At 46.7% G+C, this 14458-nt stretch overlaps 1 protein-coding gene across 1 annotated transcript; it reads left to right on the top strand.

Annotated features, from left to right (window-relative positions):
• Window positions 1-3016: 3016 nt before the first annotated feature.
• PLAGL2 (PLAG1 like zinc finger 2) lies at window positions 3017-5431 on the top strand. Its single transcript, XM_074157488.1, has 2 exons — window positions 3017-3279; window positions 4210-5431. Exons 1-2 carry the CDS (start codon window positions 3017-3019, stop codon window positions 5429-5431), a joined length of 1485 nt encoding a protein of 494 aa, XP_074013589.1.
• Window positions 5432-14458: the final 9027 nt, after the last annotated feature.

Here is a 14458-nt window from a genome sequence, read left to right as displayed (position 1 = left end):
AACTGCAGCTCCACAATCCAGGGGCTGGCCAGGGCCCCTATCCCTGCCTCCCGCTGCTGCTGCACACCCGCTCCAGCCGGGTCAGCACAGCTTTGCTGTTGGTCTGGTCAGAGAACTCATCCAGGCTCCTTTTTATTTTTAGCCTGGGCAGATCTCTGATCTGGTTGCCAGCCTAGGTCACAAGGTTTTTCCCAGCCAGCCGAGGAACGGTGTCCTGTCTCACAGGAGTGACTTCGAGGGGCAGAAACCGTGCAGAAATGCTGTATCGCTGAACCAGACTTTGCAAAGGATTAAACAGAGGGAAAAACTGTCAAAACAGGGGGCGGACTCTATCCCAGGGACTTTCTGTGAAGCACGAGAACTTTTTTATACTATGTACCAACTCATTGTTTTCCATGCAATGACAAGTGGCTGGAATCTCATACGCAGTGTACGATCCATCAGCTTATATGAGCTCTTCTAGCTTGAAATTGCACAAACCTGATGACTGTAGCAATGACGTATTTTATAGAAGTTGGCAGCCAGTGGGAATCCAGCTCACAGGTGGATCGTATTGTTTTTCCAGCTCTGTGTTCAACCTGCCAACCTCTTAACCTCTGTAGAACTGAAGCAGAGGAAGATTCAGCTGGTGATGGGAGTTTTCTGTAACTGACTTATCTGAGAGTTCTGAAGCTGCAAAGGCTAGACATATTTTTCCGGGACTAGCACAAAACTTTGTAAGATAACCAGGTTTCCCAGATGTACAAGATGTTCCCTGAGCCAATGTAGGTGAAGTGTTTCCGCGCAGCAGTGACTGTTTCTCTCTGGTGGCTACAGAGTTACAGTGAACAGGGAGCCCATTGGAAACATTCTTTGGGGAAATGGTACTAAAAAACTAATAGAGTTTTTTAAAAACCTAAATACCTACATCACGCAGAGAGTTTTCTAGCCAAGCATGAATTACATTGTTAATCTTTCATGGCTACCATATTTCACTGATACTATGCAAGACCCTTATCTTGCTTTTTCTTTCTTATTCCACAGCTGTCAGAGTGTTCTAGGACATGCATTTAGACTTAGAAACAGACCCAAATAACTGGAGTCCTTTTTCTTGCTAGGTTTCAACGAACCTACAGATTAAATTTTACAATAATCAATTACGGAGATTACCACATCTTAACTCATTTGTATAGGGGCTTCTGCTCTGAAGGTGATAGTTTACGTGATAGGTGATAGTTTACTATTACAGATAGCAAAATTCGAACTCTTTTTTCTTTCAGGTAGCTTTGAAACTGGCACAGATGGCTGAGCTTATTCAGAGGGAAAGAAGCAACTACCTGGTGAAAGAGGCAGAGGCTCCCGTAACGTGTGTGCAGCTCTGAAGCAGGAGGTAGAGAACACTTATCTTTTCTGGCACACATCTCATACAGAGGTGAAATATCCATGGTCGTAGACACCTAGAAAGGAAGACTGCTCTGAACCGCGGGACTCCTGCACCCTGAGGAGTAGGAACAGCCGTCACATCACACTGGGTTGTACCAAAGTGGCACCTCAGCAGTTCTAGTCCTTTATTGTTCTGCTCTGCCCGACTAGAGTCAGCCTGCACAAAACTGAATTCTGTTCTTAGTGGACATTTCTAAACCTCATACTGACACACATTTTCTTGATGTCGTCCCATTTCCCTCTGTTTTCCATCCTGAGGGAACTGCTCTCAGTTTTGTGAGTAATGGTGCAGTTACAGTTGCTGTTGTTTCAGCTATTCATAACGTTCAGTGTGCACTTTCTTAATGGGGGTTGGTTAGTTCCCTCGTAGTTGCACATCCTGCCCACAACTGGCACTGGTGTTGATGTACAGGCAGGAAGTTCCTCCTTCTGAAGCAATCATGGAGTGTGAAAGAACTTGAGGGTTTGATGCTATTTTAAGAAGAGTTTCTCAGGCAGCTAAATTCCGTGAAAGAGATCTGTTCTGAGGTTTTTATTTCAACTAACCGTTTACCAGTTTAGGTGTTGGTCGAACTGTATAAAAATGCAGTACTTTACCAACAAGACAAACACAACTCAAGAACAGCCTGCTAAGAGAGATTAATGTAGATTTTCATCAACATGAAAGCCAGCAGAGCATACAGGCAGTATATTTTGTTGAACAGGAAACAGTTTGAGCTTCCATTATCAATGGATGAGTGTGTAAAAGAAATAAATAATTAAAAATTGCTCATTATTGTAGAAAACTTGCTAATACAGAGAGGCAGAATCTGCCCCACAGTAGTAAAGTGAAAATACAATGACTAATCACACCCCGAAGAGAAGCAGCATCTGTTGCCTTCCAGAAAAAGGTGTGATGTTGCTGATAATAGCAAGTTTTCTTCCCCAGCCCTGTTGACCCATGTTTGGTAATTCAGATTGGTTTCCTAGGAGATGGTTTTACTAGTGCACCAGGCTGGTAGTAGAGTGGATTAAAAAAAACAACCAAGAGAACCTTAGTTTCTCTAAGAAGCTCTTGAAGGGGATTCCATGTAAGCAAAGATCAGGAGCAAGTGAGAATAGACCATAAAGAATATGAAAAAAGGGGATGAGAAGTGATCCACAAAACACACGGGGAAAGGTGAGGTATTCAGTGCTATCAAGAGACACCTATCTACAATATTTCAGGAGAAAATGCATGTAACGGGTAACACTGGCTCTTAATAGTTGCAAAAATGTAATTCTGAAAAAGTTTAACATCATTTTATTCAGGCAACAGGGGTTAAGGGAGAAAAGAAGGAAACACATTCTGGAGATGGGAGTTTCCCCATGTCTGTGAACACGTGTCTTCACACGTTAATAATGCTTGTTGGATGCTCACATGTGTTTGTGTGCACGGGTGAAAGATGCAATGTCTTAATACCAACCCTTCTGTGATTCCAGATGAAGATGTTTTGCTGTTAAACCAGTTTGGTCACAGAGGGTTCCAACAGAAAACTGCACCAGGACGACATCACAGCAAGATGCCTGCAGGCTCGAGTTCTGCTTGACATGGCCACGTTCTACTAGACCTGCCATGACGGCATTTTTTCCTAGTGTTCCCAACTGGATGCAAGATGCAAAGCAGGAGGAGGAAGAGACAGGCTGGAAGTTAGTCCCCAGACCGAGAGGTGAAGAGACCGAAAGTCAGGGAAAATGCCAATGTGAAATATCGGAGACCTCCTTCACTAATGTGGACAAGCTGAGAACTCACACGCTTTCTCATACTGAGCAGAGACCGTACAACTGCCCTCAGCTGCACTGTGGCAAAGCCTTTGCTTCTAAGTACAAGCTGTATAGGTAGGTAACTGCTGAACAGTTCTCCCCTACCAGAAGAGAAGGGAAAACCCCTCCTTCATGTTTTTTTGCTTGAATTTCTGAGAAGGTGGAGGAGGGGAAATGCCCTTGTTACCTTGCAAAGCAGTTGAGTCCCAGACGTTACCATACTTGGCATCTCTTTAAGCACCTTTCAGAGAACCTCAGATAGTACTTTATTCTGAGCTCAGGCTGTTTTCTATTTTACTAAGGAGGAAATAGAATCAGAAAGTGAAGTTCACAAATTAAAAAAACAAAAATGAAAAGCAAGAATAGCATTCATGTTTCATAAGCCCTACCTCTACCTTTAATCACAGGAATATTTCTATGGCAGCTATTGTTCTAGCATGAAGTAGAGTTCCTATTTATGCACTGAAATATAGCAGGGAATAATTAAATTATATGATTGCTAGGAACTTGAAACTAGATGAACCACAGTGTCAGAAAGTGTCAGATACAAGGTGAAATCAGTCCACGGTGGCTGACAACAGACATTGCCACAGTCTCATGCCTCCTGATGAAATGAAGCCATCTCACCAGCAGACAAGCATTTCTTGTCATATACTACCAAGGTTTTCTTTGTCATTTTTCCCCTTTGATAGCTTCAACAGAGGGAACAGGAGCCAAGTAGACAACTGAAATATACCTGTGCAGAGGTGGTGCATTCTAGGGAGGATGGGCACCGCTGACACAGACTCTGTAACTGTTGCTTGAAACGTTGTGCTTCCGTGCCTGGAGAGTCCCCACTGCGCTGGCTGTCGGGGCAGCACCCTTTAGTGGTGGTAAAATGTCATCTGGGATTTTTGTGGCATAAAGTGTAGAACACAAGGAAAAGTTTGAAAAAGTAGGGTGTGTTGTCTTAGGGGTTGGACGCTTTGGATGCTAGTCTAAACTTTCCTGCTTTTCTCCCAAAAGGCATATGGCCACGCACTCTGCTCAGAAGCCTCATCAGTGTATGTACTGTGAGAAGATGTTTCACCGGAAAGATCACCTTCGCAACCACCTCCAGACCCATGATCCCAACAAGGAGGCCCTCCACTGTCCTGAGTGTGGCAAGAACTACAACACGAAACTCGGCTTCAGGCGACATCTGGCCATGCACGCGGCTGCCAGCGGTGATCTCAGCTGCAAGGTGTGCCTCCAGACATTTGAAAGTACCCAAGTGCTGCTGGAGCACCTCAAAGCTCATTCTAGGCGGGCTTCTGGTGGAGCGAAGGAAAAGAAGCATCCGTGCGATCACTGTGACAGGCGCTTCTACACCCGGAAAGATGTGCGGAGACACTTGGTAGTGCACACAGGGCGGAAGGACTTCTTGTGCCAGTACTGTGCTCAGAGGTTTGGAAGGAAAGATCATCTGACCAGGCACATGAAGAAAAGCCACTCCCAGGAACTGCTGAAGATTAAGACAGAGCCAGTTGACATGCTGGGTCTCCTAAGCTGCAGCTCATCCGTCGCAGTGAAAGAAGAGCTGAGTCCCGTCCTGTGTATGGCATCCAGAGACATGATAGGTGGTAAGAGCTTCCCTGGCATGTTGCCTGTGGGCATGTACAGCACGCACCTCCAAACCATGCCAAGCTCAGGGATGCCCCATTCTTTGGTTCCTAATTCTCTTCCAATGGGAATGAGCTATCCTCTGGAGTCTTCTTCTCCCATCTCCTCCCCACCGCAACCTCCTCCAAAGTATCAGCTTGGATCTACCTCATATTTGCCTGAGAAACTACCCAAAGTAGAGGTGGACAGCTTTTTGTCAGACTTCCCTGGCAGCCTGTCTCTCTCATCTGGTGAGCCTCAGTCCTCTTCGCCTCAGCCACCCCCCCTGGATGAGGCTTTGCTTTCCAAGAGCCCTGCTAACCTTTCAGAGGCTCTCTGTGCTGCTAACATGGACTTTTCTCATCTTCTTGGCTTCCTCCCCCTAAATCTTCCTCCTTGCAATCCACCTGTATCATCAGGGGGGTTGGTCATGGGCTACTCGCAGGGGGAGACACAGCCACTGCTTACCACTTTGCAACATCAACCTCAAGAATCTCCTGGAGCCGGGGCCTCGCTGAACTTTGGGCCCCTTCATTCGTTGCCCCCTGTCTTCACTTCCAGCTTGAGCACAACCACGCTGCCACGTTTCCACCAGGCATTCCAATAAGCTGAAAATAGCACTGGAGAATGGATCTTTCAGTCACCCTTTTGTGGAGAGCCTTAAAAACGCACAACTCTTACTTCCCTTTGGGGTGTGAAAGCTTTGCAAAGCTGTTTCAGACAGGAGGTTTCTGATCTCTGGAGGGAGCACTTGTAGACTGGAACAGCAGATACCCCCATGCAAGTCCCAGTCCTGTACAGCGAAAAGATTTCAGCTAATAGACTGGATATATTTTATCTAATTTTTAATCTGTGAATCAGGAGCCGCGCTTAGCACTGACCTTCCCTGAGATCCCGGAGCTATGTTCCTCTTTGGGAAGGGACTGTCCCTGAGAAGGAGTTGAGGCTCTTTCATCTTGGGCTAAACTTTTGAAGAGTCCAGCTTCCATTTCATGTTATCACACTGCAATTCTGGCAAAAGAGCCAACACCTCCACATGGAGAAGGAGGAGAAGTCAGGATACCCGCTCTCTATGAAGCCAACAGGGAAGAGGCCGTCCTTCCCCACTACCTCTCATCCCATCACCTAGCACAGCTTACTCCACCGGACACAGCTTACTCCACATCAGTGTTAAGCAACAAGACCGTTTACGTAATGCATTCAGAGACATCACCTCATTCTTCTTTGCGGAGCCGTTAGGTTAAACTCATTACAGTGAACATTGTTTACACAACACAAGTCTGTTCCTGCCATTACATAAATAGGAGGCACCAGAATACACTGGTTTTAATCTCTGGTGTAGCTAGAACACTGTTTACACAACGAAGTCAGGTTGCACTGATTTCTCTTCACTTATCATGTTCTTCCCCCATGGGGAAATACACTGCTTTTTGGACCACTTCAGCCTCTGCCAGTGCAGGCAGCAGCTTCCCGCGTTTTTCTCTCTGGCTATCCACGTGTCAAGGGGATGGAGCAGCTCTCACAGCTTAGCTTGGTTTTGTGGTGTATGGATAGAGCCCTTTTAAATATCTCCCAGAGGCAAACAGATCGTGCATCTGTTCTGGAAACCAAAGCATGTGGAAAAGCTGGGTTAAGAGCTCGGGGTTCTGTCGTACCAGGCATGGATGAGAACAGGCTGTAGGCCCCCGCTCCGTAGGTTCCCTTGAGATGAGGAACAGAGTACGAGTTTCTAGGTTGGTTTTTTTTTTTTTTTACCGTAACAATTCAGTGAGGTCAGTACCCTTTTGGCTTATCCATGAAGCAGTCTCAAGAGATTTTTACCTCAGTCCTAGGGTGATAACATCCAGGAATCAGGAGGAAAAATTGGTCCCAGCTTCACGTACACTCTCTTGGTGTATGTGAAGTGTTTTCCCCAACACTAATAGCTCTAACAAATGCTGAGGGTTTGGGCTTGCGGTCACCCTTTCACTTAGGATGTGATTCCACTGGCCTTTTTGTTCTCTCCTTCTCGAGCCTTGCCTTCTGAAGTTAAAGTCCTACTTCCCTCGCTCCCTGCCTGACCTTTTAAATTCTTCCATGGGCTGTCTACCTACTGAGGGCAGAAGGGTGACACCGGTAAGTGGCAACCAGCTGCTGGTGTCACTTAGCATCTGTGTCATCTCCTGCTCTCATTTTCCTGGGCACTTGTCCTGCAGATGGTAACATATGGAGGTCGATCTCACTATACGTTGGCGCATGTTTATGAATGTAGACGTGCAGATCTTCATACCTCAGCGTGGAGGAACGATTGTAGGCCAACAAAAACCAGGAAATCTGTCAATATTGTTCTCCATAAATCTAGAAAATGCAAAATCTACCTCTGCTCTGTAATCTCAGCTCCTCTGTGAAGCCAGATACTGTCTTCCCTCACCTCCCCAGAGCACATCCATTTTAGTTGATGCATCTGAGTTTCTGCTGAGCTATTGATCCCACAGCGTGACATTAGCCGTGCCTCGTTTGTTCATAGGCTTGTCCCCCTTCCGTTTTACTCAAGAATTTTATTTTTAATTTAGCTTAGTAATTCTTCCCAGAATGACTGTTTAGTGATCCACTGATTCTCCAAAACATAGATCAGTTGTTTTAGGTTAGCCAGCAATGCTGCAAATAATACTTTTGTATCAAAATGTAATATAAGATTTATTTACCTCAGCAATATCCTGTGGCAATGATCTCCCCGAGTGAAATGCAGTACTTCCTTTTCTCCACTGTAAAATGTTGCCTTTCGAAGTTCAACGAGTGCCTTCTTGTTCTCTAACATAGAAAAGGTAAATAGGGCATTTCAGCTAGTCTTCTGTTTACCGTCATTGAATACCTCAGGCCTGTCTTCTATTGCTTTTCTCTTTGCAAATTAGAGTTTCACACTATTAGCAATTATATGCAAGCCTTATTCCTACCTTCAGTTGAAAGGATTTTTTTCTTTTTTTTTTTTTTAAGAAATAAATGGTCAGAACTGATCACTTACTTCCTGCGAATGAGGATTATCAGATTTATGCAATGCCATCATACACCTTCTTCCATTTCAGGACATTCAGCTTTCTTGCTTTTTGCCTGCATTGTACTCTGAACAGATGTCATCACTGGAATTCCTTTAGCAGTGGTAGCTAAACTTAGAGCCAGGCATCTTTTTTTCCTACCAGTAGTCTGTCAAAGAATAAATGGAATTCATTTTGCTATTATTTGCACGTGTGATTTGCTTTCCACAGCCATTCTAACAAGCGGAATTGCGATAACGTTTGTCAATGAAAGGGAAGTCTAAACCCGCAAAGGGAGCGTGTTCAGAGACTGCGCTGGAGCCGATACCAGGTATTTGCACTGGAAAATGGATTCAAAGTTCCTGTTCCACAACAGAGTTTATAATCTGCAAGTATTTTGTCAGCTGGTCTAAAACTAATGAGGCTACTTCCATTTGAAATATTAAGTATGCAATTCACCAAACAAATTCATTCCTGAAGCTAGTTAGCAAACAACTTTTACCTGTTCATAAGCAAAAAACTTGGAGCATCTGAGCTGCACCACTTGGGAATCTAAGTTCGTTAGGAAGCGTGTACCGAGCTGTTACGAAAATCAGTAGAACTCAGCGTAGACGAGCTCCTGCTGATGCGGCTGGAGGTAAAATACAAAGTTAAACTCGCCACAGTGGGAGGACGATGGCTGCAGCACGGCCTGGATAGCTGTGCTGGTGTGTATGTGCTGGACCAGGTGGCCAAGAAGGCCAACAGCATCCTGGCCTGTATCAGGAACAGCGCAGTGAGCAGGACTCGGGAGGTGATCATCCCCCTGTACTCAGCACTGGTGAGGCCCCATCTCGAGTGCCGTGTCCAGTTTTGGGCCCCTTCCCACAAAAAAAGACATTGAGGTGCTGGAGCGGGTCCAGAGAAGGGCAACGGAGCTGGTGAGGGGTCTGGAGGATAAGTCTTACGAGGAGCGGCTGAGGGAGCTGGGGGTGTTCAGCCTGGAGAAAAGGAGGCTGAGGGGAGACCTCCTCGCTCTCTCCAACTCCCTGAAAGGAGGGTGTAGCCAGGGGGGGTCGGTCTCTTCTCCCAAGTCATAGGCGATGGGACAAGAGGAAATGGCCTCAGAGTGCACCAGGGGAGGTTCAGATTGGATATTAGGAAAAAATTTTTACACTGAAAGGGTTATTAAGCCTTGGAATGGGCTGCCCAGGGAAGTGGTTGAGGCACCATCCCTGGAGGTATTTAAAAGATAGGTTGACACAGAGCTTAGTGACATGGTCTAGTGATGTTTTTTTATCAGAGTTAGGTTGATGGTTGGACTAGATGATCTTAAATGTCCCTTCCAACCTGGACAATTCTGTGACCCTTGCACAGGAGGGAATGGCAGACGTTACGCTAGTTATGTGATATAAAAAAAAAACAAAAACATTTCATCCCAGAAGTGGTTTGGTTTTGTTTTTAAAATCAAGGTGTTTAAGTCAACATGCTACTTTCTCACCTAAAATGATTATTAACTTAGGGAATATGAGACTGCAGGGAAGGATGGGGAATATGAAACAGATACAATGGCATCAGCGTCCATGAACAGAGAGCAAAGCATTACAGTTACAGACAGCCGTCCTTTGGCCCATCACCAGGATCTGGGGGCTCCAGGTGCAGGATACCACTGCGAGTCACCAGGACAAACCCAGATTAAGCCATCTTGGGAGGCACAAAATACTTTTGAGGGAAGAGAGGAATTTTTAAAGCGGTATTTTCAAAGAGGTTCAATGAGTACAGGAGGCAGCAAGCCAGGCTGGGCCTTACACCGAGACAGGGCAGCAGAGAAGCGCTGAGATTTGAACCACTAAGCACCAGCTGTACAAAAGCAGGACAACTGGGAGGATGAAACTGCCAGAAGTGATGAAATTCACCTGTAATAAACATTATAATATATATATATATAAAATAATACCTGTAATAAACCTGCTGTAGTGGAGGTGTCCCTGCCCACGGCAGGGGGGTTGGAACGCGATGATCTTTAAGGTCCCTTCCAACTCTAACCATTCTATGATTCTATGATTATGGCAGTACAAGTCTCACACTCTTGTCCCACGAATGGTGTACAAGGCAGCCACTAAAGAGGTGGAGCATTTTAAGCGCTAAGTGAAAGACTTCAGCGGCATGGCCCTGTGAACCAGCCAGTTATGATGTCTTTATTCCAGGCACGGCTGTACCAGAAAGGTGCGTTGGATTGAGCCCAAGAGGAGCAACTACAGCAAATAATTGGTCAAGAGGCTTTAGTTAAGTAAAGAAATATTTTTAAGTGTGGCTGACTTGGGGGGCGTTCAAGACCAGTAGGAAGAGTACAGACAACTGAGATATAAAATCGTAGAGCTTGGGTCTGTGATAGGACAAGACATGAACATGCCACCCGTTATAAATCAGACCGTAGATTCTCAAAAAGGCAAGGACATATCGTCCTACTAGAAATAGGTGTGATCCCAGCTCCCTCGTTACAAAATACACAAGACAAACCATTCCACGGCGGCAGAGGGTTAACTCACCTACCCAGTCCCACCAGTCCTTCCCAGGCTCCGATTTCTGGAGCTGTGTGAAAACCTGGAAGATCTTTTTTCCCCCCAATAGGATTACAGTTCGTTCAAAATCCATTTGTATGGAGGAACAACATGTTGCATTTGCTTCCACGGAATTCCACTTGACAGAATATCCACGTACAGCATTTTGACAGACCCTGTTCCGCTGTCTCACAATAGTGCCTGCTCTTTAGCCTCAGTGTTGAAAAATCTTGTCACTTCAACGGGAATCCCTTTTTTTTTTTCCTTCCCTCCAGTAGATCGATGATTTCAGTACTTTTGTTGGGAGCTCAGCTCTTTGTTCTTTAATTCCTTCCTTGCTGACAGGTGAATAGCAGCTGCTTGGAAGATTTCCTGCAGTTCACTGAAAAAAACCCTATTTCCTTTCTCTACCTTTGCTATCTGGAAAGAATAACCCCGCAGAGGCATTTTCTACTGCCGGCAATTAAAATTTTTACAAAGAAATCTTCAAAGATGCTCTCCCCATCTCCCTACCTTTTTGCTTATCCTCTCTAATCCTGGTTACCCAGGCTCACTGAGTTCTCCCTCGGGTGCCTATTTTTAGTTAATTGCCTGCCCAAGCCGATACTCTGCTACCGAAGTGGATGAATGGCTCAAACGGAACCACTTCATTAAAACTTTACGGGTTTCCATCTTTATCCAAAAAACTCTTTCTTTTTCATAACTTATTTCTTGTATTTCTCCCAATTCTCAGAGATGGGAATCTCCATCTGAAGCTCTGAATCCAATCCTGCCCGACGCCCGCCTGGTAGGAGAAGGCAGTTTGGGTTACCCTGGTTTGCTGGACCAGGACTCGGAGAAACCCTGGCCTCTGTTTTCACTCGTGTCACCGACCCTGGCACCTCTCACCCTTCCTGCGCCCGTTTCCCTGGAACGGGCCACAGCAACACCGAGCCTTCCTCATGGCTGAAAGCTGCCCAGGGAAACACGCTGTTACCACTGACACAGGACCATTATTTCCCATTCCTCACCCATTTTCCCCTCCCATCACCACCACCGCATCCCCGGTGGCAGTAGATTCCTCTCGGGTTCTGCTGTCCCTGCACCACAATCGACACACACTCACATCAGGCTCACCTCGGTACGATTCCCCCCTGACCCAGCGACATACTCACTTCGTTCTGCCCAGTAACCGGGATCCTTCAGGAATCATTCTGTGTGTTTCAGCCATTCTGTAGCTCCCAGTAAGGAGTTTTCTCCCAGAGCGCTTCCTCAGCAAGCTCCCGTGTGATCCCGGAGCCGTCTCCGCACAGTTTCACAGACCGCTCGCCACTAAGTGCTTTAGCAGAAACGGGTCAAGCAAAAATTGGTGATCAGAAAACGCTCATATTCTGCTTCTCGCAAATCGACACCGTGAGATTAGCTCAGCTTTGCTATCAAAAGCACGTTTTCTTTCTTACGTGCGCAGGTAGGCTCGCAGGAAGAGACCGAAGAACCTTCCTCGCTGTGTGCTCGTAGCTGAAGCCAGGTCTGCGGTGCCCAAATATCACAGGCACAAAGAAGGTACGTGACGCGGAGGCAGCGTCTCTATCGGGAGATCACAGCAGCAAGGAAAGCTCAAGGCATTGCAAAAGATGAAGAATGGGGAATTTGGAATCTGTTTATCACTATTAAATAGGTCAGCTCTTCATTTTCAGTTGGGGAAAAAAAAAAATCCTCAAAGTTGAAGTGTCTTGTTAAAAAACAACCGTCCCTTATTTCAACAGCCATCTTCACCTTCATTCTCACCATCTCTCTCGCGTACCACGTCTTTCTTTGAAACTTCCGTGCGAGTGGGTAACCAGCTCCAACGCAGGATGTACTGAGACGATAGAGCCCAGCTCCCTCTGAAGCTGCAGGGCAGGATCAGCTCCGGCATCCCTCCCTCAGCACAGGGGTCCTGGCTGGTCGAGTGTCCGGGAAAAGGGAGTACGTACCGGGATCTGCCCCAGCGGCCCGTTTTCCTCTGCAGTTCGGTGTCTTGCAGTTGAAGGTGACACACAAGCATCTGCTCACAGGACTCACCAGCACACCCTGCTTCCAACGGTGCAAAACCTGCATATTCCAGCAGAGCTGGCATCGGGAAGCGGGCACATTCCCTAACTTCTGCTAGAAGCCTGTCCTGAGTTTATGACTTCTCCTCGCCCTACCGAGTGCCTCACCTTTGACTGCTTTGTGGGATTTCCCTCCGCTTCTAGTGATCCCTAATATCTAGAAACTATTTTTAGAAAGGTTGGTTTGTAACATTTGTACTGGTATTTTCCTTAAAGGAGGATATTGAACAAAAAACTTGAGATGTTTGCCTTCGAGGTGGTCTGACAATGGGGGGCTGCAAGAGGGAGGGCAGTGGGAACCTGGGGAAGCCGTGAAGACTCATCCCGGGAGCAGTCGAGCTCCAAAAGTGCTGCTGGAGAAGCAGCTACCGAGTGGCCTTTGCAGCCAAGAGTCCCCCTGAGGACCCTCTCCTGGCAGGACGGCCCTGGCACGAGCTCTGCCACCCATCGCAGGCCAGGGGGGGCTGACCGAGGGCAGCCTTCGATCCGGAGCCAGCAACCACCCCGCTGTAAGGGAAAGGGTCGGGGATTTCTCAGCCCTGGGAGAGATTGGGCGTCTCTCCCTGGGGCTGCAGTTCACGCTGCCTCCTCTCCTGCTGGCTCTCGGCAGGCCCAGTGCCTGACCTCCCTTCCTGCAGCCACCGCTGCCGAAGCCAGAAGCTTCCCATTGTTACAGCTCCACTGGTTTTCTAAAAAACAAACTTTCTAGCACTTTTACACACAGTGAATAACCTCTTTTAATGGAGTGTTTTGGGGGCTGTAAACAAGGTTTTTAAACTGCAAAAATAACAAGTGCCATTAGGAAATGTACAGTTCATCACTAAAATTAGCTCTTTTATTGTCTCGCAAAATGAAGTTCCAATTGAAAGCATTTTTATAATGAAGTTGTTTATTAAAAGCATTTGAATTATCTGCCCCAGGTGTTGTCTTGTAGGGGAATGGGGATTTCGGGTTTGTTTGATTTTAAGTAAAGACAAAAAGATGCTTGGGGCAAGTCAACAACCCAGTTCCCTACATGAATCCACACAGATTTTGAAGTTTCTTTCAAGCTAAGAATTAGACACACACCCCCCCAAAAAAAAAAAAAAAAAAGGACACATGGCCCTGCTGGGGATGTAGCAATAGCCGATACTGGTATCTCCTGTCAAGGAGAGTAATGTTTATTAGAAAGTTGTGGTCACTTGGTTTCACTAAGGTTACCAGCCCGCGTGGAAGCATCTCAGACGAGCGCAGCCCACTCCCCCCCTTCCAATAACCCCGACACATTCAGCTCCCCGGGACCGTGCCCTGCATAAAGGCAGCAGAACCAGAACCAAACCTTAAAGCTTAAAAGCTACGACCCTCTGCTGACACCAGCCACAGAAAGGCTTTGACAGGGATGAGTAAGCGCAAAGAGCATCCTGCCCGCTTTGGAATCTCTCTTCAGAATAACGTTTAAAAGCTGACAACCATTTTCAGTGTTCAGATACTTTTCTAGGTACGATCTAGTTTTCATTCTTAACGCAGCCACTGGTAGAAGGTGCTGTTTCCTCAGCAGCGCTTTCCCCGGAACAGGGCTACGACAGGACCCGACTATGGCAGCGCTGCTCCTCCAGACCGCCTAAAAATGAAAAAGCAGTTCAGCACAGGTTGTCCTGTTGGTGGAGCTGAAGCCTTCCTTTGCCCTTTTTAAGGGTAGAAAGGGCTATTCCGATGATTGCCGAGTTTTAATTAAAGTATCTGCCTGCTCTAATCTGGGCAGGTGATGAGGGTCACAGACTTTCACCAATCCACAACACTGACATCCCCATAATCCGTTACCAGCCGCGGCTCTGCACATCCACCACTCTGCTGGGCAAAATCACAGAACGATATGGGGTTGGAAGGGACCTCTGGAGATCATCTAGTCCAAGCCCCTGCCAAAGCAGGTCCACCCAGAGCAGGTTGCACAGGAACGTGTCCAGGCGGGTTTTGAATGCCTCCAGAGACGGAGACTCCACCACCTCTCTGGGCAGCCTCTTCCAGGGCTCTG

The sequence above is a fragment of the Numenius arquata genome, chromosome 12, assembly GCF_964106895.1.
Source record: "Numenius arquata chromosome 12, bNumArq3.hap1.1, whole genome shotgun sequence".
In the NCBI taxonomy this organism is placed as follows: Eukaryota; Metazoa; Chordata; class Aves; order Charadriiformes; family Scolopacidae; genus Numenius; species Numenius arquata.
Note: the sequence above shows the minus strand (reverse complement) of the source record. Positions and strands in the feature narration are given on the sequence as shown.